This window comes from Plectropomus leopardus, chromosome 18, assembly GCF_026936395.1.
Source record: "Plectropomus leopardus strain MGB_pleo_1.0 chromosome 18, ASM2693639v1, whole genome shotgun sequence".
NCBI lineage: Eukaryota > Metazoa > Chordata > Actinopteri > Perciformes > Serranidae > Plectropomus > Plectropomus leopardus.
The window spans coordinates 30,051,070-30,078,104 of record NC_142193.1 but is presented as its reverse complement, the minus strand read 5'-3'; the positions used below and the strand labels follow the sequence as shown (position 1 = coordinate 30,078,104).

General features: G+C 36.9%; 2 protein-coding genes across 3 annotated transcripts in view; one reads left to right on the top strand and one right to left on the bottom strand.

The window, feature by feature from the left end:
• grb2b (growth factor receptor-bound protein 2b) overlaps positions 1 to 18,659 on the bottom strand; it is a 52,995-nt gene extending 34,336 nt beyond the window's left edge. The window contains exons 1-2 of the mRNA XM_042504299.2: positions 18,477 to 18,659; positions 15,309 to 15,556 (exon numbers count right to left, since the gene is read on the bottom strand). Coding sequence (XP_042360233.1) covers positions 15,309 to 15,386 — 78 coding nt within the window. The 5' untranslated portion in view covers positions 15,387 to 15,556; positions 18,477 to 18,659. The remainder of the gene's footprint in view (positions 1 to 15,308; positions 15,557 to 18,476) is intronic.
• A 2,140-nt stretch (positions 18,660 to 20,799) lies between these two features.
• On the top strand, positions 20,800 to 26,459 carry mchr1b (melanin-concentrating hormone receptor 1b). Of its 2 annotated transcripts, XM_042504172.2 has the most exons (2): positions 20,800 to 21,240; positions 23,075 to 26,459. In XM_042504172.2, exons 1-2 carry the CDS (start codon positions 21,096 to 21,098, stop codon positions 24,097 to 24,099), a joined length of 1,170 nt encoding a protein of 389 aa, XP_042360106.2. In that variant the 5' UTR covers positions 20,800 to 21,095; the 3' UTR covers positions 24,100 to 26,459. The 2 variants fall into 2 exon arrangements, with proteins under 2 accessions (XP_042360106.2, XP_087947459.1); XM_088091333.1 differs by lacking the exon at positions 20,800 to 21,240 and having other exon boundaries at positions 23,091 to 26,459.
• The last annotated feature ends 576 nt before the right edge of the window (positions 26,460 to 27,035 follow it).

The following is a 27,035-nucleotide window of genomic DNA, read 5'->3' as shown; positions in this document are numbered from 1 at the left end:
AGTCTGCAACAAATTAAAACATCTACCGCCATGTATACATTTTCTATCTTTTAAGATGGATCGTTTATTAGGAGAGGTGTGGAAATATATACAATACGGTTACTGATTTAACACTCTCACTCTCGGAGAGTGAGCGTAGCAGAGTGCACTCTGGGCACAGATGGAGCTGCAGCTTTCTGTCCAATGAACTGCCAATCTGAGGGATTTCTCCCATTTCGACATGCGCCGCTCCCAGTTTAACGGGCAGGTCCTTCTGTGTTCTTTTTCATGTTTTTCAAATAGAAACACTCAACAGTTATCAATAACTGGTGACATCGGTTTCAGTGCTGTTTCCTTCAAAGGAGTCTGGTAGCTGTGGACAAAGCATATTCTAGCCCCCAAAAAAGGAAGCATCTTAAAAAAAAAAAAAATCAACATTAATTTAAGTGTACACTATATTAAGAATAGTTTTCCTATTTTACATTGCTGTTGCTACAAATGATATAAAAACTTAAAAAATAAAGAAATAAACTGAAACTGCAACTGATGGCTTCTCGTTGACCGACAGCCGACCTTTGGCGTGGCGTTTCAGGGCCCTGAAAATACACTCCTATGTTTTCTCTCCTGGCTCTCATCTTTTTGGCTACGACTGCTTTACTAATGAAAATCCTAATCCAATCCTAATCCAGGTTACGAACACGACAAAAGCAACCCCAGCGGCAGTGTGTTGCAGCATTGGTTGACTAAAACGCTGTATCACTACTGATAATATCTTTGTCTTTTGTGTGTTTTTGTGCTAAATACTTCCTTTAATACCTGCATTCCTTATGGGCCAAATGTCCTGCAGCTATACGTCGCAGAGCCTTTAAAAATGTTCTTACATTAACAAGGTCACGCTGTGTGAATTAATCAGAGAAATAACTGAGTCAGAGAAATGTACTTATCTAAGCTTTCTCTCCAGAGATCCAGCACTTAATTAGAAAATAGTCTGCTCCTATATGCAAATGTGAAGTGAGCACACAGAGTCTTGGACTCCGGAGGGATCCTGCAGGGCCTCTGGCAGAGTAAGTAGGGTGAATCTCTGCTGTAACAAAAACTGCACAATGAGCAACATAGCAGCGATTTATTGACCCTTCAGATCTGAGACTCGCTGCTGCTTTAGACGGCCAAGGAATCTGCACAAAACCACTGCTGACTTTAACCCTTTGAAATATCAGCAAATTGGCTGGGTTTCTTTTCAAAAACATGGAAACCAAAAAAAAGCCAAAAAAAAAAAAATTACAAGAAAATGACCTGAATTTAACAGAAAAAAAGAAAGAAAAGAAAATCTAATCTAAACAAAATAAAATTAATAAATATATAGAAATATTAATATATAATTCATCTGTAACCTATCTTTTAATACATCATTTTAATAATTATAAATACATTCTTCTCAAAAAAGTGCTAAAATAAATAAATATATATAAATATTCTTATCTATATTTTCCTGTCACCTATCTTTTAATACATAATTGTAATAATTATAAATATTGTTTTCTTGATACAATATTGTTTGTGAAAAAAATCCCAACAATTTTCTCACATTTAAATGCTTGTTAAAGGCGTCTGAACATAGTAGCAGAAAACCAACGTGGATCCAGGTTTTTAAAGGGTTAACTCAGAGAGGAAAGGAAAAATCTAACAGTGGGATTTGGATCTGGGGTCGCAGCTTTAATGATGTCTCTTTCAAGTGAGGTTTGGATTTTTTTTTTTAGACATTCAGGCATCGCAAAGCAGCGCTGATACAACTCTTCCTCTGTTCAGCGGTCAAGTGGACGAGGAGGGGAAATCAATACCGAAGCACTAATAGGCGATGAGGGAGCCATTAATCAGGGGAGGGGTGGATGGCATTAAGACAAAGTGTCGAAGCAAGCGGCTAAAAGCACCATTTTCCTCCACGTTTTAACCCCTGAAGAGGGACGACAAAATGTCTGTCACAGGGCGAGGGCGAATCGTTTTAATGCGATTTTATTGCGATTCAGTTCTGACTGTGAGAGTAAAAGAGGGCCGGGTTCCTGTGTGAGCTCAGTGCTGCAGCGTGCACGCTGTCGAGCTGCTGGAGTTCGCTGTGGAGACACAGGAAGTTGCTGGGGGTGGGAAGACACATCAAACAGGATGTGAAAACAGCTAAGCTGTGGCATTAACGTAAGCACATGCAGATACAGAGGACACACTGATGTTGGGACAGACTAGACAACTTTACCACAGAGTCAACTTTGACTCTGGGCTGCAAATAAAAAGTTTGGGGAAGCAGGATGAGTGGGTGGAGGTGGTTACAATCCTGTCTTTCTGTGGGAAAACACTTTTTTTTTTAACCCTTAAAGCCCACTTTGATACTACACACACTCATATCGATATGTGCACAAAATGCATTTTTTTTTAAAAGTGTTAAAAATATTATGCATTAATATGATTTTCTACTTTCATTGAGCTTATTTTTTTTAACCATAATGACTCCTAATAATAAATATCAAATATTGACTATTTTTCAGATTTTTAACCCTTTAAATGTCATGATGTTACTATATCTTTGGATGAAATAAAACTCAAAAATTAAATTATTTTCAGCATACGACATGCAAAGTAGATTTTTTAAAAATTATTATCACAGCCTGTGATGTGCCAGTGATTAGGAGCAACATTCATGTTAATACCACTTTGTACACAAATGCACTTTTCAAACTTGGGCTACAAAAACATTATACATTGATATATTTTTTTGACTTTCATTGAGTTTAATTTTTTAACCCACATCAAGGCCTAATCATTAAAATCAAATATTCATTAATTTTTGGAATTTTTACCTTTTAAATGCCAGGTTTTTGTCATGATGTCACTATGTTTTTAGAGTTTAAAAAAATCACAAAAAAATAAATCATTTTTAACATACTACATACAAGCTTTATGTTTCTTTTTGCAATTTCTGTGACTGATTATTTAATTTCTTAATACTGTCATAAATTAAATATTTCATCTCTTGTGAGCTGACATTTACCTCTTGTACTGACCGAGTGTCTTAATATTCTACCTCGGCTCTATTGGTAATCCATTGGCAAGCTCTCATTGAGTTCCTGGAGTGACTTTAAATTGGAGTTTTATGGCGCAGTATTTCATTAATGGCTGGTATAAAATATTGCCAGAGCCGTGTGTCTCAAACTGAGCTCAAATAACAAATGATCTTTAACTGTCAACAGCAGTTTGAAGAAGAAAAAGAAGAAGAAGAAACGAGGTGGAAAGGCAGATCTGTGGCTATATGGGCACAGTTCAAAGATCTGTTGATGGGAGCTAATTCTGTCAGCGCGCAGGGCTGTTAATCTTTATTTATTTAAGGAGGAAATGAGAACAAGTGTACAGTGCTTTAGGGCAATGGCCAGACTCTGTGTCCTCCTCATGTCTGCTGCTTCGCCTCCAGACACAGAAAAAGAGCAGAAAAGACTCAGATAAGCATTAAAAACAGCTGATTTGATTATGAAGGTGGTCAAACATATCAATGCAGATCATGATAAGACCAGGTACTATGCACTGATCTGTTTAAATTATGCTTATGCGACATGTGCATCCATATAGAGCTCTTTTCACACTGCACTTAGCTCAAAGCTAGGGGAGCTGTTAAGGGACGTCCTCACCAAAAAAAAAAAAAAAACTATACTACTATTAACTCACGTAGATGTCAGAGTCCAGGCCACAGCTGTAACGACAGTGGCAAACTGTACTGCTGGGATCGCTTTTCAATATAGATTTGCGCATAACTTGAGGGATATTTTCAAAATATCAATAAAGCACAATTGCGAGATCACTGCATTCCCATCGAGTGATGCTATACGGCCTCTCCGCTCACAGTAACATTTCAAGAAGCATGGTGATGGATGTTCAAAACATCAGCAGCTTTATTTCTATTGCAGCCACCAAACTAGCCGTCATTATTTACAATCCAAGGCCACGCAGGCCCGTTATGGAGCCATAATGGAAAGGCGAGCCCCTTATACGTGGGAGTGGCCACGTATGAGAGATTACTGGAAGCTGATAGTCCACGATTTCAGAGAGGAAGTGTGGATTCAAAACTTTCTCAGAGTTATGTGATGCAATAACAGCTCTTGTAGCTCCTGCTGCATCATGAGGGAGCCAGTTCCTACTGAAGAGCTCATAGACACAGCATCATGTGACCTAGAAAAGACTAAAAAAGTGTTTCCAATGCAGTTTTGTGAAATATGGCTTTTTTTGAATCGCCTGATGTACCACCTAATGCAGGTATAAAAACATTTTTGCAATAAATGGTAGTTTTTTGGGAAATTGACAGCCCTGCACCAGAGCAGAGATTTGTTGGGTTATCCCTGAAAATACACTAAACACACGGATAAAAGCTGCAACAACATATCATCAGCGCACGTTTCTTTTGTCTACGTAACAACAGTAACTAGTATTAACCAAAAAGGGCTAACTTTTTAAACTAAAAAAACATATAGTTTTCAGAAAATATTTACACAACAACCATTAACATTTAGCACAAAACAAAACAGCAAAACAGCAAAGTCTCCACTGTTTACAACAGGTGAAAAAGGTAAAATAAGGCGACATCTCAGCACCGTTCACACATTAAATCCTGCTCATGGCGACATGTAACCATTGCTGCTTGCAGTCTGAAAGCAGTTACACATGTTCTAACAGACATTTAACCCGGGGCTATAGGAAGGACAGAGTGAATCACACAGCCCTGGGATCAGGTAAAGCCCGGGTTTAAAGTGTGTGTGTGTGTGTGTGTGTGTGTGTGTGTGTGTGTGTGTGTGTGTGTGTGTGTGTGTGTGTGTGAGAGAGAAAAGGGGCTAAATTGGCCTAAGAATACCCTGGGCCCTGGGCTAAGAATAAACAGTGTGATTATGATTTTAAAGTGTCCTACCGCTCTTTTTTTAAATGCTTTGGTAAAAGTCACATGACCTTTCGAAACCTGAGCATATTGGTTTGATTTCTTTCAAAAACATAAGGAGAAGGCAATGAGGAACTGAACAAGGCGTGGCCCAAAAATGTGCAAAATATTAGTAAAATTTTTTTGAAGGAAATTACCTGAAAATAAGCAAAAAAACCCCAACAAAAAAAACAAAAACAAGAAAATGAACTAAAAACAGCTAAAATAAAATACTATATATATACACATATATACGTACATATACACATACACACACACTCACGTATGTATATGTAAGTATATTTTAATTTTAGTACCTTTTTTTTAGTTCATTTTCTTGTGGGTTTTTTTCTTACACACACACATACATATATCTATCCATATTTATTTATTTATTTATTTATTTAACCCCCCCCCCCCGAAACATAACTTTAAATCTAAAAGTATTATAATTATAAATATAGTTTCTGCACAGTCATATTTTTCTAATAATCCTTTTTTCTTTTTAGAACAAATTTTTGGATGTTTTTCTCGTCACACATCTAAAACTATTCCACTAACAACTAATTTTCCCTGAAATAAATCGTGTTAGTACAATATTAGTAGTGAGGGGGAAAACGTGATTTTCCCCTGCTGTTGCACCTCTAAAACACTCTCTAACTCTCAGTACATAAGGCTGTAATGTTAAAAAGTGTGTGTAGTCCTCATCGTCGCACAAACCAACCGAGACCAAGCCCACGAGTAAAAAAAGAAAAAGTCACAAAAAGTCCAAATCTTACAGTGTACAGTTAAATTTACTGACAGATCTTCCACACGCCAGCAACAATTTCCCCTTTTTTGTCCACGCATGATGGAAGATCACGTTGTGAAACGGAACCAGTCTGCATTATGCAAATATGTAATGTAAGACACTTTAGACAGAAGCCCACGCTTCAATGCTTTCTTTCTTTTTCTTTTTTTAACAATCTTGTATCCAAAACTTAAGACTGCAAATCCAGCTCTGCGTTCAGATTAAGTGAAAACAGTTAAACAACTTGAAACTGTCTGTAAAGATAAAACAGGAAGGTAGTTGCAACAGCTCGGTATGACATTTACTGATAAAAACGAGCAAAAGAAATATGTAAAGTGGAAGGAGACACACTTAACTATAAGAGAGGGGACTTTTTATGAAACATTTCATGCGTCTGACTTGGTGAAAAGGGTTGGAGTCGCTGTTAAATTGTGACAGTTTGCTTCATGAGCTGGCAGATGACAGAAGTTGATGCTGGTGTGTGACTCAAGGAGGCAGGTTCGAGGGGAGCCTGGTCTGGTGAAGCAGCTGTGAGTCACAGTGACACAGAGCAGTCGTGGAACCTGATTACTACATATCTTAAAACTACTGGACGATATGGGCCGCCTTTCTTCTATTTAATGCTCTCTGCTGAGCTGTTTTTACAATATCACTGAGCAAAGGACTTAATAATATTGTTGTTGAAAACAGGAGTAGCTAAAGAAGAAAAATATACAACATATAAAGGAAGAACTGTCTTGGACATTTGAGAAAAGATAACTCTAACTGTTCATAGATTTGTTTTTTTTTTAAATTATTTCTACTACTACTACTACTACTACTACTACTACTACTACTACTATTTATATATTTTTTAAATTTAATCTAATTTATTTATTTAATTTAATTGTATTTAATTTGATTTAATGTATTTTAATTGTTTTTTTCTAATCTGTGTGTGTGCCGCTAAAAATACTACAGGATCTGTGACAAACATGCATATCTCCCGTATGCATACAATGCATGTTTAAATTACAAAAAAAATAAACCCCAAAAAAACAGGAGGCACTGAACGCTAGAAAAGGTGTTTGAAAAAATATAATAATTTGATTAAAAAATACTGGAAAATAGTAAGATAAATAAGTAAAAAAAAAACAAAACAGGTAACTGAAAACTTAAAAAAAAAACAAAACAAAAAAAAAAAAACAAACATGCACAAAGGCATTAACAAAAATGACCTGAAAAATGCTTCAAAATTCTAATAATTCTGCAAGAAAATACATACGTAATTTTGATATATAGTTCTGTGGACAAGGTTACTTGCAAAAGGCATCTGAATGCAACGCAAGAAAAAATGTGTCAGTCTAGGTTTCAAAGGGTTAATTGGATTTCTGGTTTTAAGGGAAATTCTCATAAAGAATTTGCTATTTTTCCTATCGTGTGTATTTTGACATGTGATAACAGTCAGCATTCGGGATGATTAAATAGTTTGACACGACAGGATTTCATGTCCCCAAAACCACCTCTTGATCCCCTCGGTGGCAGACCGTTAGATAAATGCTTACGTAAAAGGTCTTTTCTAAAAGCTACTGAAACGAGGAGGAAAACCTCTGTGTGGCTGGGTGGCATTGAGCCAGAGCTGGAGCTGCCTAATATTTTGGGCTTCAGCTTTGGTGAGTCACTCAGACTGGACCCAACTGTGGTGGTGGAGATCAGACTTGATAGCCGAAAATAGCGATGGGCGATATGACCAATATCTTCTGTGACAGTGTGTGTACTTATATATCATGGCAACAGTAAAAATATCATGACACTGCAGCTGTGCTGTAAAGTTATAAAGAAATGGTTTAAAATAGCCGTACTGCACTTCATCACATTGTATTATTTCCATCTTTTAACTGGAACAAACAAACAAACTTGCCTCAGATGAGACAAAACTGCAGAACAATAATTTCATGCAATACAGGTTTCTGTATTTACGGCTTGACTCTGTATTGTACATTTTTGGATACATTGCATTTGTGCATGAAATGCACAAAATATCATTTTTAAAGTGACGTAGAATATAAGGTGACTGTCATCGGGAGGTGGAGAGGATGGTGTGACACCTGCTGAGCTGCAGACCACTGTGTGAGATCAAAAACAGCAGAACTGGTTTTTTTTTTTTGTTTTCTTTTAAGAGAAATCACTGTGTTTCCTATTGGGATAGTGCCACAAAAATTGGGACTTTTATTTTTATTTTTTATGATTGTTTGTTGTAACTGATTGTTATTGAGACATCACTGTGTTTCCTGCTGTGATAGTGTTTTTTTTTTTTTTTTTTTACAAAGACATCGCTGTGCTTTCTGTATTGATGATGCCACAAAAAGTTTTGATTTTTTTTGTTTTGTTTTTTGTATTTGTTTGTTTACCGAGACGCCACTGTGTTTCCTGCTGGTATAATGTCGTTCTTAACCATAGCTGTGTGTCATCGTAACTCCACATCAACACCTTAACCACAGCATTTTGTAAACATAGAGAAATACAGTTTAAATGTATCTGCTACATAACAACGTTTAAATGTAACTTAAGTTGTTTGCTGCAACATAAAATGCAAACAATTATTCTGGTGATTGGGTTACAGTGTCTGCACAAATGACGTTACTTTGTGAGGTAGCAGCATTCACAAAACCACATTAAAAATAACAAACTCACACAAGAATCCAGCTTTGCATAGCCTGCCACTAACAGCTCTGGCAGTTTAAGCACTAGTGCAAATCTGTGGACACATTTCGACTGTCACGTGGTACATAACCGTCATATCGCCCGACCAGAGCCTGCATCTACAATATCAAACCGCACGGACTTCCTTTCATCTTTTTAAACTGAATGTAATGTTGATAACGACACACTATAGTGCCTATTTTTACAACAATTTATCACAGCACAAAACGTGTGGTGAGAGGTAGTGATACTGTGAATGAAAGCAGGACAGAAAGTGAAAACACATCTTCCGCTGTGCCAACGTGACCTCCGGAGACAGCCGCCACCTCCCAGTGATACTGAAAACGGTTTACTGACAGTTTAGACTCGAGCGAAGCCTTAACGCGGGCTCGTTCGCTCATGAGAGGGACCCTTTGTCCCGAGAGCGGAGCTGCTTAGTATTAGTATCAGCAGACAGATAGCGCTGCTGATGGAAGCAAAGGAGCCACTATGAACACAGACAACCTCAGAGGACTTTTCTTTTAGATCCACGACTCAAAATGCGTCTGCGAGCAACACGCAGGTCTGAAGCGAACTGTAATAAAGAGCTGTTACTCTGTATGTGACTGCCGATCTGTTTCTCCAGTGTGTTCTTTAATTATGTTGTCGATTGAGAGAGGAATTTAGTGCTATTGATGTTTAAACAGCTGTTGCATAACCAAAAGGTCCAACTGGCCGACAAAGCAGGATGCAAAGAGCAAAGTGAGATAGTGAGCGAGGCAGACAAACTTGTGTGGTTTTATTAACCCCTTTGAAACCTGGATCGACACGGTTTTCTTGTTCAGTGTTCAGACGCTTTTTACGAGCATTTAAATCTTTGAAACACCTGCAAACTGGTTTGACTTATTTTGAAAAACAGGAGAAAAAACAACTTGAAATGTCCTACAATTGCTAGAAATTAGTAAAAGGTGATAAAAACATTACCTAAAAAAGGTAAAAATGTCCAACAAAACATTATAACATTATATATAATAATAATTTTTTTATGAAAAAATATGTAACAGAAAAAAATATAACGAAAAATATAAAATTTCTTTTTTTTGGGTTTATTTTTAGGTAATTTTCTTGTAACTTGAGAGAGAGAGAAATATGAGAAAACTGTCAAAAAACTAGGGTAAAATATCCAGAAATATTTTTTTTCTTCTTTTTTCGTTAATTGTCTCATAACTTGCACTAATTCATTGCTAATCTCAGGGTCATCTGCTGCTAAGCTGCATATGTTTTATAAAAAAATTGGGCCACTTGGCTCCGGTTGTGTAGGTTTATATGTTTATGTCATTGAAGTAACTAACTAATGCAACAAAAAAAAAGGTGCAGCCACAAAGATAGCAAACACACCACAAACACCTATGCAATGACTAATCTTTGGAGCACTTTGGAGACCTGCCAATTAAAATTTTAGAATAATTTATCACAAAACAGTAAAAATTACTACTTTGTGCCACAATATGTACAAAAAAACTAATGGGATATGAAAACTACTTTAAAAATCAAAAATGAGTCACAATAGATTGCCAAAATGGCTTTCACCTGCAACCTGAAAGTTAAATAAAATATGTTAAAATATGCAAAATAAGGCGTAGCTTGGGTCAGCCTGCATATGAGTGTGTTTCGGTGAACGACAGGAGCTTGTCCCATCCTGTCTCTCACGAGTTACCTGAGGGGAAACATTCAGACTTGAGACTAATGTATGAGCACTGCGAGGAGGAACAAAAACAGGATAAAAGAAGATGAAAGAAACGGAGAGGGGGATGGAATCTGACAAACATCGCGCCAATTCATTCGGTCTCTCTAAAAAAAAAAAAAAAAAAGCACAGGTCCTGTGGGCAAAGCAGCCCGACAATTGCTTCAGATGAAATGTGGCCGGTGCTGGAGGCAACATTCGTGCAGGCTCTCCTTCCCCATTTCAGATTCAGTCTCAGTCCAGAAATAACCTGTGAGGCTTTTTCTGTAGCTCCTCTGGCTGAGCACTTACAGTATGTTAGCTGCTCGCTGGGTCAAATATGTGAGGCCAGGATGTATGAATATATTTTTATTTTGCAGCCACTCTGTGCAGCACTGCTGGGCACCAAAGTCTGTTTCTATATGTTAACCCTTGTTTGTCTTCTACATCCCTAAATAAATCTATTAATCATAGTCATTTTTTTTCTTGACTTCACATGTATGAATAGTATGTCTGGTGTGGTTGGCTACATGATACAGTGTGACAATGTAGATTTTAAACATCAAAAACTAAGATGTGGCTTTGTCTATTATGGAGAAAATAATGGTATCACATCTGTCGGTGTGTGCTGTTTATGTGTTTTAGGCTCCAGAAAAAAAACTCCTTTTTCACCAAGGCAGAGTGCCAAAATAAAGCTTCCTCCACTGAATCTTAAGTATTAAGTTATAGTGATAATTTTGTCTGTGTTCATGCATGTGTCCTAAATGTAGTCCAGATTGTGTATTTGAGTGTAATCAGTGAATTTGCAGCTCAGCTCCTACAATAAGTCTAAAATACACTGTGGAAACTAAATAGTTACATTCAGACTGTTCAGGTCAAAAAATGCCCCATTGAAACCAATTCAAACTGACATTTTTGATCAGAAAAAACATGACTTGTATTATTTCTGGGTGTCATTCAGGGCTTTTGACTTGTAATTTGTCATTTTGACTATTTTCCACCTGATGAGGTCATTTTGACCATATTTGGCATATGGAGAAATTACATGCTATTTCCACAGTGTACACTGTCACAGTCAATGTCACTGCTAATCATTGACATTGCGCAACGTTGTGATGATAGAAAAAATCTACTCTGCATGTAGTATAATGAATAAAGCATTATTTTGTGTGCATGTGTGTTTTCATCTAAAAACATAAAGTCATCATGACAAAAACCTGGCATTTAAAGGCTTAAAATTCAGAAAATTAATTAATATTTGATATAATTCCATCTAGTGTTGGTTAAAATATTATTGAATTAAAAGTAGAAAATCATATTAGTGTAGAATATTTTTTATAGCTGGATTATGAATGGTGCATTTTGTGCGCAGAGCGCTATGAGTGTGTGTGACATTAAATCTAGCCCTAAAGGGTTAACGTAAAAAGGCCAGACTTTCAGGAGCACAGTGACTTCTGCAGAGAAGTTATAAGATGCCATAAAAAGCATTGACGTGCTAAACAGAAGGGGAACTGAGAAGGTACATTTTAGGCTTTGAAATATTTGAGCAAAACACTTAAAATCTAAAACACACTTCACAGATTAATATTTAGTTTAATCTTAATTACACAGGCACTGATGCGCACATCTTTGATGATGTCAAATACTGGGAAAAATATGTGGTATTTTCCATTAACATCTTGGCTGAAACTCTGCCATCTGGTTTAAAAAGCTTTGAGATTTTCCACTAGATGTCAAAATTAAAAGAAAAGTACACTGCTTTCTCTTCTCCTATGCAAATTTAATAAGAGCTCATATTTAGCCCAGTGTTTCCTGAGTTGACTCCCTCTCCCTCCCCCTCGAGGCCCCCCGGTGAGATAAGAAATCTTCTCAAAAACTCCCCACTCAAATCTCCAATTCAGAGAACAAACAAACTCGTCCAACTCGCCCAAGACAGCTGGCTTTTCTACTATAAATACACACAGTATATTACATGATAGTACAAAAACAAGGTACTTCAAGCTGCTGTGAAGAAGTCCTGCATGCTACTGATTCATTAGCACATGCACCGAAAAGCAGAAGACAGTTGAGATTAAGATTCTGTTAGAGAAATACAACTTTTAAAGATATCTGAAGGTGTTAATTCCTTATTATTAGCCACAGCTGTGCTATTGAGGCTTCTCTGCAGCGAAAAAAAAAAAAATAAATTATGATGATAAAAATGAAATGTGTACGTTAAATTGTGTGGTGCCCAATTTTGTGATAATTTCCTGAGAATGTGATTAAATTCACACCTGATGGAAAATGTAATAAAACCCAATATTGTAATAAATTGGCAAATAATATAAAAAAAATAATATCCTGATGTTGTTATAACTGTTCAATCCATAACGCAATAACTTTCAGCTGCGAGTTTTTTCCTTCTGAAGTGATAACTGGAATTATTTTTGATGAGCCATGATCATGTAAAAAAATATGCTTTTCCCCCTCAGAAACAGAAAATTTGCAAGTATAATATTTATCGAAAAAAAATTATGTCATGCCACCCTACTTAAAACACCATCATCCAACACTGATTTTATGTTTGGAAATTTAAACTCTTTCATGTATTAAGAACCGATGGCGAGTGGTAGCGCTGTCAAAAAATACTATTTATCCATGATTCTGAATATCTGAAATGGTTTTAATTCTACTGAGCAAGAAGAGAAAAGTTGTTGTAATGTTATTACCACCTTATATTTCTAAAAAATAAAAGTGTATGCCCTCAGTATCAAGTTTTCAGTTTACTGTATTTAAGTTAGTGATTTCTGTATTGCAGCGACGCTACAAAGCGGTACGTCGACATTAGGCAAAGAAGCGTTTAACTAAAAATCCGTCAGTGGGGAACTGACCGATCCATATCCAGGCCTTGACCTTAAAACTTTCCCGACCAAAGAGTTTGAGAATCACTGCTTTAACTCAAGTTTAATTCCTGGAAACTTTTTCCACCCTTAGTGATTTATTTCTTACCAAAGTCAAAGTTGGCATCACTTTGCACTTAAAGAGATATTGTTAAATAACAACTGTGGCGCGCGTGATGAGAAAATGAGCCCGATTAAAAAAACTATGCTGCCTACTGCTGCAGAACAGTTATAGCCTGTACCACAATTGATATCTCAAAGGTCCAGTGTGTTGGATTTACAAACAAACTAAAGCTTCTCCGGAGTGTAAAGTGTCTACAAGAACAAAGTGGGAGACGTGAAAATGGCCTTAAACAGATCCAGCATCAGTTCTGGTCTCTTGTGAAAACAACATGGCAGAAAACCAAATGATTGTTATTTTCAGGTGGTTACAAACTAATGAAAACATAGATATGAATTATTATGTTCCATTTCTGCCAATAGATGCCCCTTAAGTGCAATTTTTATTAAATCTTCATAAAGTAATTACATTTTTGGGTGGTACAAGTTGCATCACACCAATTTTCCATCTACCTGCATGTCTGGCAAAGCAAATGTTGCCCGTGAAAACAATTAATGTTATGATCAAAACAGCGTGACAGTTTGCACAGAGCTGCGTGGTCCTTTACAAATGTGTCTTTTACAAAAGGGACTATTCACCCTGTTGTCAGCACAAAGCTTAAGAGCAGTGTTTTTGAGAACTCTCTTCACCGTGGGCGCTCCTTTTTTTAGTAAAAAATAAGGACAGACCTTTGAGCCAAGTGGGAAAAAAGCGAACTTTAAACGTCACGCATTATCAAAAGGATGTTTCAAATTATCTCGCTGCACACATTTTTTTTAAAATTCAAGAAAATACAAAGGTTTATCTGATTTTTCTGCACCGTCGCCTCTGCGTGCTGCTGGTCATCATCACTATGACTCCTAACAGAGGGATTATGATGATTGCACTTAAATCCAAAGAGAATCATTGTGTAGGAAAATTGCAGTATGTACTTTCTAATATCTTGGCCGTCTCATCAAGGTCAGAGAATGACATAAACGCTTTTCAGGCAACCAGAAAGCAGGAGGCTTTGAATAAGCTTCTCATGCCTGAGGATCTGGACGAGCCTGAGGTTTCACACTGAGCACTTTACATGCTTCATAATGGATCCAAAAAAAAAACACTGCCATCTTTCGCCTCTTTAATCACTCGCCCTTTTTGCAGCGAAACAAAAGCATTGCTCCTTTAGAATACTTTCCTGACACACAATGAGCCACAGCATCGAGGCCCTGAAATTTTGTTGTTTTGTAGCCACATGTAATTACCATGTGCACCATCACATGACGCAGCAGTGTTTTGGATTTTAGGCCACAGCCGAGGCCTTCTGAGCTTTTGCTTTTTTTTTTTAAATGCAGGTTTAAGTTTGGCGGGTACATCTGTTAATTGTATGACCGTGTAAAATATGACTCAAAAATAACACGATTTTGATTCTATTAGTATTTCAACATTGGAGCCCTGAGCAAATTTGAGTGATTTCTTTCAAATACGTGGGAAAAAGGCAACAAGCATTTTAATCATAAATATTTAATAAACTGCAAGATATTGGTAAATTTAGAAAATATTTTTAAAAAGATAGGGAAAACTATATTTATATTTATCATAATTATTATTATGTAAAATTATGTTACAAAGTTATTATAATTGTTAACGTTTTTTTCAGGTGTTTTTTTTCCTTCTTTTGTTTTTATTTTTTGTGTTTTGTTTGTTTGTTCAATAATTTAATTTTTTGTACTTTTCACTAATTTCTTGCCCTTTTTTAATCATTTTTTCTTCCATGGTTCTATGCCCTCTCCCCATTATTTTAAATGAAATCAACCCACTTTGCTCAGTTTTAAAATTATATGTACTATATATTTTTCAGGTCTTTTCGGTTTTTCTGTTCTCTCTATTCTAAAAACTAATTTTCAGGAAATTTTCATGTACTTTTGAGTAATTTCTTTCAGACTTTTGGCTTATTTATTCTTTTGTTGCTCGTGCCTTTTTCTCATGTTTTTAAAGAAATCAAGCCAAACTCCTCAGGTTTCAAAGGGTTAATCCTACAGATCTTCTTTATGTGTTTATTAAAAATAGTAAAATTACTGCCTGACACTCTTTGACTACCACTGATGGCACTTTCATTTCACACAGGATAGATATGATTAACTGCACAGGAAATCAACCCACAGCAAAAAAAAAAAAACATTTGCCAGGATTTCATAATTATGAGTAATGCAGACAAGCCTTCACATTTAAATGATCTAATATTTCTCACTTACCTTAAGGACTTCTCCACGCTTGAAACTAAGCTCATCATCAGCAGTAGCTTTGAAATCGTATTTGGCAATGGCCTCCATGGTTGTTGTTGGGAAACTGCTTGGCTGTAGTTGCGTTTCAGGGGGTTGAATAAAAAATAAAAACACGTATCCAGGCTTCCGTAGCCAGATGCTTTCCTCCGAGTCTCTCCTCCCGTCTATGACCCGCTCCTTTAGGGCTTAGACCTCACATAAAGGTCACAGTACGGTTCCTGCAAACAAGACACAACGTGGGACACAGTCAGACTCAAATGTAAACGTAATGTCGAGAAACAACTGCACAGGAAAGGATATTTTCCTTTTTTAAGAAAAAATGTTGACAGTAAGGCGTATGTTTTAGGGGTCGACAGATAATGTTTTTTAGGGCCGATAGCTATACTGATTATTAGGACTTAATGAGACCAATAACTGATATCTGGAACAGATATGCAATCACAATATTTGTCCAAATTTAGATTTTGGAATATGACAAAATCCAACAAAAACTTTGTTAAAATACCTTTAGAAAATGTTTAATCAAAACTGACACATTTTTTGAGTAATTTTAGCTGCAATTACTAAAATAAAATATCGGCTCTGATAACCGGTCAGGCCGATAATCTGTCGACCCCTAATATGTTTTCTCTCATACAATAAGATTCTCATTTAAAACATAAAATCAGATTAAGGTGGCCTGAATATAAACTAAAGATGAATTTGATTTTGTCGTGATATATCGATATTGACAATAACCGTGGTATCTGATGCTGATAATAAATATGATATTGTTTTGTAAATGTAAGTGTATGTTAATTTTAAGGTTGGGTGACATGGAGAAAAGTGACTGATTGAAATGAAATGAAAAAGTTTGGTTTACTAAATTAAAATGAGCTGAATAAATAAGTTAAAAAGTTGAACTTTGCATAAAAAATTGTGGAAGCTCTTTGGGCCCCTCTCAAAACTTAAAGCCCCCCCCAAAAAAATGGGAAATCATGGCTCAAAAAAAGAAAATAAAAATAGAAAGGAAAGGGAGAGATCACACTGATTTTTTCAAAAACAAATACAAAAACAGAGGAAGAGCAGGGGCCTACATGCAAAATTCTGCACAGGTCCCAGAATTTGGTGCTACGCCCCTGCACACTGGTACTAATGGTCACCTCCGAGAGTGAACCTCTTTGAAAAGGGGTTAATGCCCACATGTTTTGCTGCCGTTACTCAGGGCAACAGGAGGATTACTGAAGCCAAATTCACTTTAATCAATAGCAATCCCAGCCACCTGGCTCAGACAGATAAGTCAGTAGCCCACTTAAACAGAGCTGACAGTGATGCGCTGGCTAAACCTACAGTTGCTGAGTTAAATGGATAAAGCTGCTTTATCTCATTAAGTTGTTTGCTAATATGCCACCATGCAGATCTGATGGCTTTACACTAATTAAGCCTCGAATCGAGTAAGGCCATTAAATCTGTCAGCCAGATGACAAAAAAAAGAAAAAGTTATGGCAAATTATCTGCAAATACAAACCTGTGCATTTAATTGCTTTAAAAAACTATGTTAGGGAGTGTTCTTTATTTATCAGAGATGGGAGGTGACTGGGGAAAATGCATGACCCTCCTCCACCATAAATTAATTATTAGATTTTAAATTACATTAGCTGGCTAACGTCTGCAAATCAATCATTGAACATGTGTCCGAGGACTGACGGAAATTGAAAGATCCATTGATAATTCCAGTTGTTCCAGTTTCTGGTTATGATAAAAGGTGCAATTTGGGAGATTTTTAAAGTTATATGCTCCTCCCCTAAGCCAAAACAAAAGACATGAAGATAAAACCATTTAAAGTAGGAGTCAACTGATATTGTTTTTTCAGGGCGGATACTGACACAGATTATTAATTGTTAGTGAGCCAAATTATCGATATTTGGAACCGATATACATTAACAATATAAATGAAAATCTCTGTCACTATTTTGAATTTGGAATATGACAATCTCCAAATCAAAACTTTGTTTAAATGTCCTTGGCAAATATTTAATCAAACTGAAACTTTCAACATCATATAAAGCATGTTCCTGGCAACTTTTCTTTTATAAAGTCAATTTCAATTTAAAAATAAATAAATAAATGGAAGTAGCTCCCTGAGGTTTTACAAAGTAAAAGTTCCTCCCATGATGACACTTTTTTTTCACAGTTTCTGATTAATTAATTTTATTGGTGAGCATTAAAACAACAATACATACAGATAATTGGAAAATGGCACTAGTTTAAAGTTGTATGCGTCCCCTCAATGTTTAGCATTTTTTTGACATCTTTTCCCCTTTTTTTGCACCACCCCCTCCCCTCTCATAAATAACGAACAGCCCCTTATTTCGTGGTAGCTCATCAGTGAATAGGTTAGCTCCACAGTGCAGAAGATGCAGGACACTTTTAGAGAACAGTCATCTGACTGAACCGATTAAAGTCCTAAAATATGACTACAGCCTTTGTTTACAGTAAACGTCAACAAGTCGACCCTGTGACCCCCGTGAAGACAACAAAGCACTCCAGTGACAGAAGCAACGTTAAAGTCCTGAAAAGGGAAGCTGGAGTCCGAAGGGGAGCAGCCTCCTGAAACCCTCTACAATTTAAAATCACCCCATGACCGTTTACAGTCAAATCTATGTCCGTTTTAAACGCGTATAAAATGTTACATCGTGAGGAAAATAACGTGGTTTTTTTTGTTTGTTTTTTTTAAAAGAACGTTTTTCCTCACGCGCGTTCGAATCGATTCCGTTCCATCAGCCTGCGCCCAGCGTTCTAGAACGCTACAGCTAGCATGCCGGCTAACGGTCGGACAACAATAACTGCGATGCGGTGCGATTACCAAACTTAACCCCATTAATTTATCGCAACGTCCACATTGTGACCGACACGACTCCGGACTCCGCGTTCAGCTCAGAACAAACGTGATGTCTCATTAACGCTCGAGGCCTACGAGGCAGCTTCACGTTTGTGGAAAAGGAAGAAAACACCTCTTTTTTTTTCATTAGCGCGAGCTGTTGTTGCTAGCTCAGTGGCACAGTTAGCCCCAGCTACTGAACTTGACTAGCCTGCGTCGCGAAAGGAAAGAGTAACACGCCAACTTTTAGGGACGCAGAAAGCGTCGGGAAAACTCACCGCTCGAGATATTCCGTTTCGACGCTGCCACCGTGACAAACGCAAACCCCGTCGTGTGGTTATCCGCTCCCTGCTTCCTCTTGAGAGGCAACAAACGGTGTGTGTGTGATGTCGCTGCTTACACCCCGTCCTCCGAGTCTAAATGTAGCTACTAGCATAAGGTTTGCGACGTTTATTTCCGCTTCCTTCCACAGCGCCGCTGGGAGGGTCCGCTGCCTGCTGCTGTGACTGGAGCTCCTCCCCGTCAGTCTGCGCTCAGGGCGGACAAACCCACCGACGACTGTCACTGCCGCCTACCAGCGACTGTAATTATCCGCTGTCATTATTACAGCCACACTCATATAATAATGACTGTTATCAGTGTGCACTCATCCATCCATCCATCTATCTATCTGTCTATCTATCTATCTATCTATCTATCTATCTATCTATCTATCGATCTGTCTATTATTAATATTATTATTTAAATTTACATCTAGGCTATTATCCCCTTTTAATGGACTACTTTTGTTATTATTTTTTATTATTATTCTACGTTTAGTATTATTATTAACATTTTTTAGCAGTTAATAATAAAAGGCTAACAACAACAATCATAATATAACAAGAACACACAACTGTCACTGACGCCTACTACTGACTGTAATTATCCCGTCATTATTACAACCAGCCTCATATTATAATAACTATTATTAGTGTGTACTCATCTATCTATAGTTATCTTATTTTACACAATTTTTAGTTCTTTCATTTATTTCAGTTTACATTATTATCATCTTTTATTAGTCTATTTTGTATTATTATTGTATTTATTCTTAACTTTTTACTTTTTATCAGCTAATAATAATAGATCAATGATGATAATAAAACAATAACAACAACAACAATAAAAGTAGTAAGAACACACAACTGTCACTGCCGCCTACTACCGACTTTATTTATCCCCTGTCATTATTACAACCAGCCTGACACACTAATAAATATAATTAATATGTACTCATCTGTCTATCTAATTTTATTCTACATACATCATACATCAACCAATAACTGCTCTCAGTATCACAAGACATAAACATCATAAACATAAACATCATATTTAAATCAATGATATCATCAACAAACAAAACAGCAACACTGGACATAATAACAAATGAAATACATATATAGGATTCTTTTAACAGATCCAATAAATGAATAAATACATTTATGCATCATGTGATACAGCCCTACTATTAAAACAGAGAAAGTATCACATTCACAGAAAGGTGATTTTTTTAATTTATTATACTTATTATCCTCTTTTACTTGTCTACTCTTAGCATAATCATTTAATTTGAACTTTTTAAATCATTTTAATGAATATTAATTATCCTCTTTTAGAAAATCTGCACTGTTCTGATATGTTTGCACACTGATAAATAATGTCCTTTTACATTAATTTTATTAATCGTTGAAACTGTGTTGCTGAAAAAAAATAGCTAAAAAAATAAATCAATCAATAAATAGATAGCTAGATAGATTTAAAAAAATAAGGTTTAAGTGTCTTGACTGCTTCTGCTTTTGGCATATCACATTTTTGACAAATTGAATTCTTTATGCCTGGATACGCCTCACTTAAAGCAAACAAAAATGTGCACACATGCCAAAAAAAGGAATAGCTTATATTACACTTCTTCCTCTTACATGTTGTCAGCGGGGAATGTGTTAGCTCTGATCCCAACTACAGAACCCATTATTTGGCAAATATTTGGTCGTCTGTCTTTGTTTTCATTTTTTGGACATCTGCTTTTAATTCTGACCCATTTGAGACCGCAGAGACATTTAAAGACTTGACGATGCTGACACCTAGTGGAGAGTGAACAGGATTAAAGCAGCGTTACTAATGCTTTATAGAGTACAGCACTTACTGAGCTGTTTAATCACTGCAAAAGTTCCTGCTAGAAAAGGCAAAGGCTTATATTATAAGAGCAGTGTTAATATGATATAATATAATAGTAATCATAATAGTAATAATATAATATAATATCATAATTTTAAATAAATCAATAATAATTTAATATTATATTAATTTAATAATACTAATAATAATTTAATAATTTAATCATAGTATGGAAATGTATCATAGAAATTGGAATAAATACAAGTAAATACATATTTTATATAGGAGAAGTCTGTGGAAATAGGTATATATATATATATATATATATATATATATATATATATAATTTTTTATATATTTTTTCTTTTTTTTTCTTTTTAAACCCCCGCCCCCCTCTCTGACTCGTTTACTGGCCACATAAAGCCAAAGCCAGTCTTTGTCTCTGGGAAAAATCTGCCTCCTTCAGTTCATTTCACACACTATCTGCTGTCGTTAGTTATAGATATTTTCGGACGTGCGTTACGTCGGCCATTGTTTCTCTTTTTAATTGCATGTCAGCTGTCGCGTGCACTTCACCATGAGGTCGTTTGGATGAACCAAAGATGCATTGATTCATCATCACTTTACATCTGCAAACTAACATTATAATCTTATTGTCTTTGTTAAATAAGTCGAATTATGTTTTTAATCCGTTTCCTGCAATTCCTTCTAATCGGACTTAATTTCGCTCGAAAATTGTTATGTGCGCTCAAGTTATAATTTTATATATATATAATTATTCGATAATTATTATTATTTTGGAGAAAGAGCACCAAAAGCTATTTGGGATGGACTTTGCTTACGTTTCCAATTCATCATTCAGTTCTCTTGAGGATCTGGAAGCAGGTAAGATTGTTTCTTCTCCTTTTTTAAGTGTTAGAATCGATTAATTCGACTTTTGTTAGTGATGTGTCATAACTATAAAATGACAGATATGATCATCTGCAGCTGTCATTCATTTATTTTCAAATCTAGTGTCTCAAACGAAATATGGTAACGCTCTAAGAAGACCCCATAATACAACGTGAGGGCATTGACGGTTAAATATTATGCATTAATAATGCGTTATGACTGCACTAATAAACACACATAATGCTTACTGATGCACCATATCAGCATTTATGACACTTCTGAAACATAGATGTGACTTAGAGTCATAGATGTAGATCTCAGGGGGGACATTTCTGCCTCAATAAAAGCATTAAAGTGGCATAGGACTTTTATTTTAACAAATTTTAGGACATTTGCACCATAAAACGATGCAGGGCAGGCACACATTAGTGCATAAAAGTGAACCAGAGTGAGATTAGCCTAAGTGTTAAGTTGACCCCCAAAACTCCCATCGTATATGTGTCCCTCCCTTATACTGAACTGAAACCTACACCCTTACTTACAATTAATTATAAGGTTGAAGTGTCTTTTGAATGCTTTTGGAAGCCTGTAAGAATTACAGGAATAAAAAAATAAATAAAAAAAGCCATTTAAGTGTACTTTATACAATTTGCTTCAATAAAAATGACTAAAGTGAGATGAACAGACTGGAAACTTAATGTTATTAAATAATTCTGATGTTCTTTTAATCTTTGGTGACATAATTTGCAGTTGAAAAAAGGTAATAAATTGCAATATACTGTGATACATGTTGTCACAACTCTTAACATATTGTAACATGCTTAAAATTGCAATAATACTGTATCGAGATAATATCGTATCATGGGGCTTTTGGTGAGTCCAAACCCTAATCATAAATTTTTAATGCCTTCTATACACTATAATACTTAGTCTGACATCCTCTCACATCTACAAAGTGTCAGAGTTTTTAGTCACAAAATAAGATTTTGCAAAGACTAGGGTTCTTGCAGGGTCTCTGTTCTCATTATTACTAACTTAAAAAAGGCACACAAAGTGGATGGAAACTGCTGAAGCCTTCATTCACCAGTGAGTATACTAAAAGATATTCAAGATATTTATACAACATACTAAAAGATATTTATGGAAAATAGCAGGATTTATGCATGCTGTGCTGTTTGTGTAATTGTATACGTAATATGTGTATACACGTCTTGACTGGATCTGTCTGAGGACACAAAATAAATTCCAGTGTAAGTTGACAATAAATTTGTACCGTATTGCATCATATCGTATCATATTGTATTGAATCGTATCGCAATGTATCGTATCATATCGCATTGTATTGTATCGTGTCACGTCGTATCATATCGTATCGCATCGTATCGCATCGTATCTTATCACATTGCATCGGATCGTATCATATTGTATCGTATCGTATCGTATCGTATTGCATCGCACTACGTGGTATCATTTCGTATCACAACGTATCGTATCGTATCGTATTGCATTGTATCATATCGAACCACATTATATTGCATTGTATGGTATCGTATTCTAAAAGATATTTATGGAAAATAATTCCTCTTTGTGTTTTTATATAACTGTAAAATGTTTTATTCTTTTGTTGTTTTGTTTTATTTTCGGAGGGGACTTTAAATAAACCTGTAAGAGTTTTTGCCTCTCCTTGCACTGTATATTTTATTTGTCATTTTGTGAATTTTAAGTTGTGCAAAAACAAAACAAAACAAAAACAAAAACCATAATTAAAAGTATTTACGCATGTTCCAAATGCCTGACTGTATCTGTTTACATGTTGTTTTTGTACCAGCAGATGGGGAGTACAACACAGTGCTCATGCCCAGCATCTTTGGCGTCATCTGTTTCTTTGGGATCCTCGGAAACTGTATCGTAATCTACACCATCGTGAAGAAAACCAAGTTCTGCTCCCAGCAAACAGTACCAGACATATTCATCTTCAGCTTGTCCATCGCAGACCTCCTCTTCCTCCTCGGCATGCCGTTCCTCATCCATCAGCTCGTGGGCAACGGCTCCTGGTGCTTCGGCGCCACCATGTGCACCGTCATCACCGCCCTTGACTCCAACAGCCAGATTGTGAGCACGTACATCCTGACTGTCATGACTCTGGATCGCTACCTGGCCACGGTGCACCCAATCCGCTTCAAACACGTCCGGACCCCCTTTGTGGCGGGGGCGGCGGTGGCTTTGGTGTGGGTGTTTTCTCTGGTGTCCATCACGCCAGTGTGGATGTACACGGGACTCATGCATCTGAAGAACGGCTCAGTGGGCTGCGCCCTCCTGCTGCCCAACCCGGCCACAGACACATACTGGTTCACTCTGTACCAGTTCTTCTTAGCTTTTGCTCTGCCTTGGGTGGTCATGTGTGCCGTCTTCTTCAAGATTCTCCAAAACATGTCAGCTACAGTTGCTCCGTTGCCTCAGCGCAGCCTGCGGGTGCGCACCAGAAAGGTGACCCGTATGGCGGTGGCCATATGTCTGGCCTTCTTCATCTGCTGGGCGCCGTACTACATCCTGCAGCTGGCTCACCTCGGCGTGCAGCAGCCCACCTTCGCCTTTCTGTACGCCTACAATATTGCGATCAGCATGGGCTACGCCAACAGCTGCATCAACCCGTTTATCTACATCGTGTTGAGCGACACGTTTAAGAGGCAGTTCATCGTGGCGATAAAGCCGTCCCACAGGGTTTTCAGAGTGGCACCGGCTCTGGCTGATGGCAGCATGAGTCTGAGGATGGCACCAGACAGCTTTCAGCAGTCGCACTCATCAAGGGAACTGTTTCAAAACATGCTGCCCGTCACTGTGGCTGTGCACTGAGACGGACACCTGACTGGCCATGCGTGACCGTCGCCAACAAACCGCCACCTGCCACAACTGACCGCTCCCACTCTCTCAGCAAACACGTGTGTTTACATGAAGACAAAATGGGACTCTGCTGGATGACATGAACGTGGTGATACGATCTGTGACATTTCAAAGCATGTGAGAAGTTATACATTTAGACATCGCTGTGGTTCCTGGTAGGATAGTGCCAAAAAAGAGAGCTTTTACATAGACATTGCTGTGATAGTGTCCAGAGATGGTTGTTATTTATGAAGGCAACGCAGCATTTCCTGTCAGGATAGTGCAATGAAAAGCAATTGTCTGTTAAAGAGAACTTGCTGCATTTTCAGCTGAGAAAGTGCCACAAAAAGCAGTTGTTTAGTTTCCACCGGGAATAACGCCACATAAAGTGTTTGCCTTTTGTTTGCTGCTCGGATAGTGCCAGAAAAAGTGGTTGTTTTTTAACTGAGACATTGCTGCATTTTTTGTCGTGATAGTACATCAACGAGCATTTAATTTTACCGAGCCATTGCTGAGTTTCCACTTAGGATAATGCCATGAAAAGTGACATTTTTTTACAGACATCACTGCATTTTCTGCCAGAATAATACTATGAAAAGCAGTTATTTTAAACCTTTCCAGCCCGTTCTCACTCCAATATTGTGAAACTGTGCTGCTCTGTGAGTGCTTTCGGCGTTGGAGTGTGATGCCAAAAGCGACCCTCAGCATCCAACCAGAACGCAGCTGGATGGCATCAGATGAGAACGCGCTCAGACAGACCTGGTGGTGTTGTTATTATGCACTGGTGGACAACAGGATGATACCAGACTTTCGTGTGGGAGTGCAGAGTTTGCTTCCCATGTGGATGTGTGTGAGTGATTTTTGAACCTAACCATCTGTGATTATGTTGCCTAATCCCAACCATCCTGACAGTCCACGCTGTACCTCTGCTGAAATCATGAATCTGCAACCCGGAGCATAAAAGCTGACGCAGACGGCTTTTCCTGGCAGAATGGCCCCTTAAAAAGGGGTGAGGTTTTACTAAGACATCGCTGCGTTTCCGGCTAACATTGTGCCTCCCAAAACTGGATATTTTTAGCCAAAACATGATCTTTTCCTAACCATAACCAGGTGTTTTTTTGTTAGTTAAAAGTTAAAGTTAAGTTAAAATTCAATTGTATCTGCAACAAAAGAACGCACAAACATTACACATCTGTGATCTGCAGATTTTTTTTTCATGCAGTCTCAGTCATTTCAAAATTGAGCTAAAGGGAGATTTGTTTTTGCACCATTTACAACCAAATGAAGGGTTACAAAGAATAAGAATACATTTTACTCCACTCTGTAATTTTACCGCCTTGCAAAGTGGCATTAATCACATGGTCCTTCAAATCTCAACAAAATTCATCATTTATAAATAGTTTTTTGAAAATATATTTAATGAGCTGTTTGATGTTGTTCAGTATGTGTTTGTGTCTACAGTTTGTGACTTTAATCCAAATACCCAAGGCACTTATAGCTGTTCATCCTCTGAACATAAAGCACATTACCTGTGGATGATGTATTTCATAGTAAATAAAAAAAATATATAAAATGCATCTGTATATGCATCTAATTTACACTCATAGTGATGCAAAAGCTGCAGCTATTTAAAGGTTGTAATTGTCTTTGCTGTGGCAATGTCTTTTAACCCGGTGTTTTCCGGGTCACTGCATGCATATTTCACACATCTGAAATGTCAAAACAATTGTATTCAGCGGCGCAGCACCATTAGAACGAGAACAAACAGCTAGAGGCATTAATTAGACGGCGTGTGAAAGCCCAGCAAGTGGTCCTCGGAGGATGTGCTGCGCTCTGAACCACATCACTGACTCACGGAGGACAGATTGCACGGTCTTGTTAGTGAGGATAAAATGTGTGCATTATACAGCTCTGTTATGTTACAAGCCTCTGTAGATAACAAAGCCGGCCTCATTACTCAGTGTATCGACGTGACTGTTGAGCTCGTGATGCTGTGATTTGTCTGTGTGCTTTGGTGTGTGGGCTACCTTTACTATGATGTGAAAAATACTTAAGCATGTCTAATGTTGCCTTCTGTAAGTTTTAGCTGTCAAATTTAACTGCAGGAGACGAAGAAGACCGTGTTAAAAATGTGCCAGGGCCTGTCTCAGTGGGAGGTCAGATGTTGTATTTTCAGTGTATTTTTGACTTCAGTCGTCAGTCTCTGTCTTTATGAGGCTTTGTTCGATTTGTTGGATTAAAACGGAAATATCTGCTGCTTTTGTAATGTTTTTTGCAAAAAATATTCTTGTAATTACTGAAAGAAAAGTGTCAATAAATTGTTAAATTATTAATGATTTAAAGTGAAACTGGTATTTTTCAACATGCACCCTATCTTTCCATGTTTCGGTGTTGACGTGACTCGTTGGGAAAACAGCTTTTTAAATTGTTCCAGTATTTCGAGAGCAAAGCAGGCTGTAATATAACCACTCTGGGCAGGTGCGACTACTTAACCCTTTGAAACTCGAGCAAGTTGGCTTCATCTCTTTAAAAAACATAGAAAGAAGGCATTGAGTAACTTAATGAAAAAAAAGACCCAAAGCTAGATAAAGATATTAGTGAAAAATTACAAAAAAAGTGAAAATTAACACAAAAAAGGACCCCAAAAAAGGAGAAATTAGCTAAAAAAAGCACTTTTTTTCTTAATTATAGTTGGGCTTTTTTTTGGCAGTTTTTAAAAAAGTATTTATGAGGTACTTATGTTGTACCTTTTTTGTGTAAATAACCATCTGTAAAACATATCAGGCTGTTGAAGAAAATATTAAACATAATAATTGAAATTAATTAAATTAATAAAAATAATAAGTCCTAAAAAATCATCTCCATTCAACGCTGCTCTGCAGGGTTATATATCAAGCTGAAAGCATTCA